At 58.8% G+C, this 6,986-nt stretch overlaps 1 protein-coding gene across 1 annotated transcript in view; it reads left to right on the top strand.

The window, feature by feature from the left end:
* Window positions 1-2,025: 2,025 nt before the first annotated feature.
* Window positions 2,026-6,986, top strand: part of ADAMTS7 (ADAM metallopeptidase with thrombospondin type 1 motif 7) — a 38,634-nt gene continuing 33,673 nt past the window's right edge. Inside the window, exon 1 of the mRNA XM_073227273.1 lies at window positions 2,026-2,296. Coding sequence (XP_073083374.1) covers window positions 2,200-2,296 — 97 coding nt within the window. The 5' untranslated portion in view covers window positions 2,026-2,199. The remainder of the gene's footprint in view (window positions 2,297-6,986) is intronic.

Here is a 6,986-nt window from a genome sequence, read left to right as displayed (position 1 = left end):
TCCCTCACGGTGTGGGGGCATGCCACACCCACTGAGGCCTGCGGCACTGGCAGGTGGAGGCTGCTGTGCTTCAGAGAATGCAGTCACTGGAGAACGCCCATGTCTCCAGGGCTTCCAGAATGAGGGCTAATGGGCCTGAGGCCAGGGTACTCGCCCTGTTTGTACTGAGGGGGTCTTGGGGAGCATCCCTGTTTAGCAAGCCACACCCTAAACTACTATTTAACATTATTTTTACAATTCTTGCAGTTTACTGGTAAGGAAGGAGCCCACCAAAAATAATGCCTTTAATTTGGCAATACCTATCTACCAACTTGCTGAAGTTATGGTTGATGCACATGCCCTTGACTGCAGTCTTGAGCCAGGACTTTATCCTGCAGATGGAGCCACCCATATGCACAGAGGGTAGTCACAGCAAGTGACTGGAAAAAAATCTAAATACCCACGGTTAGCAGACGCAGATAAAGGCATATACCCATAAGACTGTCTCAATCATCCAGTTTTACTTGGATCATTGAAAATATCGACTGAATGTGTCCTATATGCTAGCCAAGTGCTTAGGACACACTGGTGAGCAAAAATCTCTTGCCCTTGTGGCACTTACATTCCGGTTTATGTGCCACAAGCTGACGCTATCAAAGGCTGCAGCACATCCATGGTAAGTAGGCCACGTTGTCAAATGGAAAAGCCGGGTACAGAGGGTGCACCTCTGTGCTACCGTGTGCATGTGGCTGCATAGCCTTCTTCCGGAAGGGTCCGTGAGAAACCGGGATGGCCCCAGGGTCAGATTTGGGAGGGAAGTTACTCTCCACTGTTTGTAAAGTCTAAATGTTTATCCTGCGCTTGCCTCACCAAAAAGACACAGAACAGAATACTCAAACCGGCCTTTTCCTCTGCTGAGTGCCTCCCAGCTGCTTACCCCTTAGACGGGGGTTTCTCAACCTGAAACTACCACCCTCTGGGCTGGGTGATTCCTGGGGGGCCATCGTGGACACTGTACGATGATCAGCACCTGGCCTTTAACTCCTATGGCACCCCAAAACACCTCCAGGCAGTGCAGATTCCCTGCAGGCAAGATCATCCGTTTGAGAACCACTGCTCTAGAAAACCCCGGGAACTAGGGGAGTCCCTGGATTGAGGAGGGCAGGAACTGAGAGACCCCAGGAGGACAGCCGGGCTCGGAAGCAGCCAGATGGCCCTTCCAGGAGTGAGGGACCAGGCGCAGGAGAGCAGACGGCTGAGCGGGTGTGTGGGCCTGGGGACAGGATCTGCACAAGCCGTGGGGAGCTGGCCAGTCCGCCCTGAGGACGCGAGGAATCCTCCTGGCCGGAGGCGGAGGGTGCGGTATTCCCGGGAGGGGCACCCTGGACAGGAAGCCCGAATCGAGGCTGGCCCAAGAGGGCAGCAGACGGGGGCTTGGGCAAGCCCAGAGGCTCCGGCCTGGGGGTGACCCTGCGCTCCGCTGCGCTAACAGGCGCCGGGAAAGCATCTGGAGGCGCGGGATCTCGGGGCCCGCCTCGCGTGGGAGGCAGCGCCCACCCGGGAAGGCCCGGGCTGGTCCCACGCTGGCTCCGGAGCGAATTGCCCCCGGAGGCCTCCAAGTCCCTCCTAGGGCAGGCCTGCCTGGCCCGGCGCGCTCCGAAGGGCGCCTCCCCCAGGAGCTCAGGGACCCGGCGCGCGGTCCGGGAATTCCGGGTTCTTCGGGGTTCTTGGAGGGTGCAGGTGGGGCTCCCGGCCCGGCCCCACCGCCAGGGTCTGCCCTCGGCGCGGGAGGGGGGTGTCTGTCGGGGGGCGCTGCCCGCGCCCTGGCCCGCCCCACGCGGCCCTACGAGCCCAAGATAGGTCTGTGGGGCGCCGCTAGGCCGGACCCCCAAACCCCACGAGCACACGAGCGGCCTGCGGGGCTCGGTCAGGCCGGGCCGGAGGGCCGGCCGGGGGCGGGGAGGAGCCCGGGGCGGGGCGGCCGCGGCCGCGCCCCCTCTTCCTCGTCCCCTTCTCCGCGCCCCCCTTCCTTCGTCTCCGCGGCCGGCCGAGGGGCGGGCCCTGAAGCCTTTGTTGCCCGCGCCGAGCGCGGCCGCGCGCCGGGCCGGAGTCGGGTCGGGACGCCGGGAGCCGAGCGCGGGCCGGGAATGTCCTAAGCGGACCGGAACCGGGCGGCGAGAGGACGGGACGCACGAGCGCGCAGGGTCGCCCTGCCCGGCCATGCCCGGGGGCCCGAGCCCCGGCCGCCCCGCGCCGCTGCGCCCTCTCCTCCTGCTCCTCTGCGCCTTGGCGTCCGGCACGCGCGGATCCGCGCCAGGTGGGTGGCCGCGCCCCCCGCGCCCCTGCGGACCCCGCTTCCGCGGGCTACGCTGTGCGGGCCGCGGTCCCCGCCCCTGGGTAGGCGGCGGGTGGGCCGGGGGCGAGCCGCGCCCCGGGAGCCCTCTCCAGCCCGCACGCCCCGGGAAGGAGTCCTTCGCGCGCCGGCTCCCACCAGGCGCAGCGCGCCTGCCGCGGACCTCGAGTCCGCGCGGCGGCAGGAGCGCGGTGGCGGCGCGCAGGGCTCAGGGCGACCCTCTCCGGGGTGCCCGTCGAGCGGGTCCACGCGGCCGCGCCCCGCCCCGAGTGGCGCTCGGCCCCTGCACTTCCTGCCCTCCCGCGTGGAGGCGCCAGGAGAGCCGCGGGGCCGAGCGTCCCCCAAGCCCGCGCGTCCGCCCGCCGGTCCGCCGGGCCTGGCCCGCCTCCAGCTCTCGGCCGTTGGGCCGGCGCGGGACACAGGAGCGAGGCGCGCAGGGGACCCCTGGCCCGGCGCGCAGGGAGCTCCACGGGGGGCGGTGGCAGACCGTGCGGACCGGCAGTCGCGGGCGTCGAGGGGAGGAGGGCGGAGCTTGGCAGGCCGGGGAGAACCATGCTATTGCTGGGCTGGGCCTGCGTGCTCAGCAACCGGGAGACCTGACTCCCCACTGGAAAGATGGTGGTCGTGAGGCTGGAAAAGCTTTCAGGGCAGAATGTTGGGAACCTTCAAACCAGGTCTTAAAGGTTTGGGGCACCCAAGAGGGGAGCAGCTGAAGAAAGCTGCGTTTAGGGCGCTTCTGTCCAGCCGCACTGCGTGGGGGCCGGGGAGGTGGCGACCATTTTAGAGCACCTACTCTGTGCCAGCCTCCTGAATTCTTCCTTCTCATCTCCACGGTAACCATCAAGGCTGGTGATGGCAAGTCCCTTTGTGGATGGGGCACAGGCTAGGAGAGGAGAGGCGCCAGCTAGGTCGGACTCCGTGGCTAGGGCATGAATCTGTGCAGACGCCCAGACCTAGGAACCCTTGGGCATGAACCGGGTGATGGGGGGTGGGAGTGGGGGGTTGGGGGGTCCCCTGTGGTCTGGGCCCTCCACTTCCACTGCAGGCCAGCCCCATGTCTGAGGCTGGCCAGCCCCCTGCCTGTTTAAGTGGGGTAATGTACCTGCCTTGTAGGGTTCTTGCGAGGATTAAGTGAGATGCTGAATGTCAGCTGCTTAGCACAGGGCAGAGCGACCATCCTGAGGTGGCCATCACGTTTGTGACCTGCCACACAGACTCACGTCAGGGGGCGCCTGATGGGTCCTGTCACTTGGACCTGCCGCTTGGGGCAGAGCCAGGGCGGGCGCCCTTCCCCAGCAAATCTGCCCCCCTTCAGGGTGGCGTGTCTGTCACTGGCACTCCTGTGCACGTGTGGCGACCGGCCCTCCCCTTTCTACTCCCAGTACCCCTTGCCCAAGGCTGCTAGGCACTGTTTCTCTGCTGCTGTGAGGGGAGTCAGACGTGGGGCTCGGCCCTCTGAGTGCTGCCTTGAGACCAAACCCACACCTTGGGCTCACTTTTAGGAAAATGTATCCTGACTTCTTTTCCTCTGTTGGGGCAGCTGGGACTGAGACCCAGGAGTGTCGCCACCATAGCTGTATTGCACACGTGAGGCCTGTGCACATATACATGTGTGCATGCCAGGCACATGCAGACAGAACATTTTAAGAAGGGCACATCACACACACACACACACACACACACACACACACAGAACATTTTAAGAAGGGCACATCACACACACACACACACACACACACACACACACTCTCTCTCTCTCTCTCTCTCTCTCTCTCTCTCTCTCTCTCTCTCTGTGCTTTTCTTTCTCTTTGGCCTGAGCTTTGGGTCAGGTTGTTTGAAGGGCTGGATTGTACCTCGGGTTCTTGATAGGGAGGTGAGCAGAAACGCCATGTTGGCATTTCTCTGGTAGAAGCTCCAAAGTGACAGTTTTGTCACCTTGGGGTGACATTTGAAGTATTTAACACCCAGTGTGGCAGGCATGCAGTCCATTCAGAGAAGACCTCCTGACCTGGCACAACAGACTTGGCCGTGAACCATGGCAGTCCCCACGAATGGCACCTGCTCCCACCCACTGAAGCTCTGCTCGCTCAGCCCTCATGCACCCACATGCCACCTAAGAGGCTGGAACCTGCAGTTGCCTTGCTGGCACTGAGGGGCGGCTGTTTTAGACACCCAGGTCTCTCCCAGGGGTCAGTCGTAGGAGACTGAAAGTTGTTTGCTTTTCCAATCAATCTGCTCCTCTTTATAAATAACTTAAAACAATTCAAGTTGATTCTTTAAGAAGCGAATAATGCAGAACAGTACAAGCAAATAAAAATTATTGTAATAAAAGTGATAACTTACTGTAAGACTTAATTTTATCCTTTTTGATTAAAAAACATTAAGGCTTTAGGCAAAGAGCTAAGACACGTGTTTAAATAGCTCAGCACGCTTTTAGAACTTCTCTTGCTAATTTCCAACAGTAATTCAGCTCACGTTTGCTATGTTCCATCTGCTGTCCTACACACTACGTGCTCATGCCTTTAATTCTCACACACCTGGAAGAACAGGTAAGATAGTGTCACGCCCATTCTACAGACGGAGAAACAGACGGAGCGGCTGAGTGACGGACCCGCGCTCTAATCGCTGGGAGTGGCCGAACTGGGACTCAAACCAGGCAGTCTGGCTGTGGGGCGCACGAGTCCTCTTGGCCTTTCACCTACAGCATATCTCTGCTTAGTCCCTGCCACATTTTTTCACTTAGTGGATGGCCTCTTTGTAACTCACCTTGAATTTCTGTCTAAGGTCTCGAGCAGGGAGTCTCAGTAGGACTGCTCGTCCCCAGGGACATGGATCCCACCCGAGGGCACTTTTATTTAGTCCTTGGCGCTGTTTCTCCCGGTCAGATCTCTGTACTCCTGTTTTGCTCCCTGTCCCGCTCACGTGCGTCGAAGACACAGATGTTGCCCGGGAGCGTGCGGTGGGGCTCCCGCCTGCGGGCGTGCTCAGCCCTGCAGGGCCAGCGGGCATCTGCACCCCCTGACCTCCCATCATGTCCAGCAGCCTTGGCTGGGGTTGTCCAGCCCTGGGAGCCACTGGTAATACTCTTTAAAACAAAGCTCCAGAATGTAACTGTGGGCTCATTCTCCATCTCCTTGTCCTGTCTCCCTCCTTTTCTGCCCTGGGTTCTCTGAGCAGATGGGGAAATGCAGGCTCAGCAAGATGAAGTGATTGTCCAGGTCACACAACCAGTAAGTGGCCCCATTTGGACCCAAGCCCCAAGCCATATTCTTGGCTGTGCACTGTTTTGCCACCCCATTGCCTCTCACTTCATGACACACTGGCCTGGGCTTGCCCTCCTGCTGCTTGCTCCCATCATTCCTAGCTTTCCCCACTTCTCTGGGTCCTACTGCATGGTGTCCACCACCAAGATGCTCCACGTGCCAAACAATGCCTCTCATGTGCCCACTTTGACAAAGCTTTTCTTCATCCCTGCCCACCAACATGATGTCCCCTCTCCTGGACCTCTCCATGGTGCCAGGAGTGAGGACCATGAGTGCCCTGTGCCCATTTCTCTATTTTGAGGGGAAGGATGGTGTCTTATACATTTTCCTGGGCTTTGGAATACCTCACACTCCCTCATAGGTAGTAGCCAAGGGCTATACTCCGAATGCCGTGGAGCAGCCATGTAACATGAATGAACAAACTGGCTGGTGGAGACAAGTTTTTCTTGAAACCTGGGGTCCTTGGCCCACCTTGTTTTCCCATTTTTGTTAGACACTCAGGTCTTTAGTGAGTGAAAGGCAGTATAAGCATGAAGCCAAAGGCAGCCTGCATTTGGCTACAGTGTTGGGAGCACGGTAGGGAGTGGTGGAGACTACGGCAGACAGGGGAGCACAGTCCTCCTCTAAAGGGGACTCGCTGCTTGAGCTGAGCTGCTTCTGCCAGGTGGCAATTTAGGCCTGACATGGATGATAAGACATTTCAAGGAAAACTGGAAGTTGAGGTTTTTGCACAGTATCCTTAAACATTGGCAACTGATGAAAAATTTTTCACTATTTGTGTCAACCAAAACAAACCAAAATTTAAAAAAATCAATAAACTGACAAACATAAAACAAGTCTGCAGGCTGTGGTTGAGGAGTTGCAATCCCAAATGTCCTTATTAGGATGTCAGAGCAAGAAATCTCCTTAAATTATCCAGCCCAGTGGCTTCCAAATGTCAGCCCCCGAAATGGGTCTGTCACAATCTCTGGAAAGTCTAGAAGAGTAGAGATTCTGATTCTGGGGCCCGAGAGGCCTGGATCCATGGAGTCAGAACCTCTGGGCTGGGTCCCAGGCGAGGGCGGTGTCCCAGCATTCTCCAGGCACTGCCGGGCTGGCCAGGTTGACCCCCAGTGGGGAATTTCCTAGCTTCCTGATGATCTCGGTCCCCCGAGACTCTTGGTAAAAACGCAGCTTCCATGTCCCATTTCCTGGGGATGCTGATTCAGTGGGTCTGGGATGGGGCCTGGGAATTTGTTTTTAACAAATTCTTATCTGAGAAGTCTGGAAAATCCTTGTGCTAGTGTCTTCCTGAAACTCAGACAGGGAAGAAGTCATCCCAGCCCACCCTGCCTCCTGACTGTTGGGGGGCTGCACCTGCTGGCCGCTCACTGGGGCCATTGTGGGCAGGG

The sequence above is a fragment of the Manis javanica genome, chromosome 18, assembly GCF_040802235.1.
Source record: "Manis javanica isolate MJ-LG chromosome 18, MJ_LKY, whole genome shotgun sequence".
NCBI lineage: Eukaryota > Metazoa > Chordata > Mammalia > Pholidota > Manidae > Manis > Manis javanica.
This window is presented reverse-complemented; position numbering and strand designations above follow the sequence as displayed.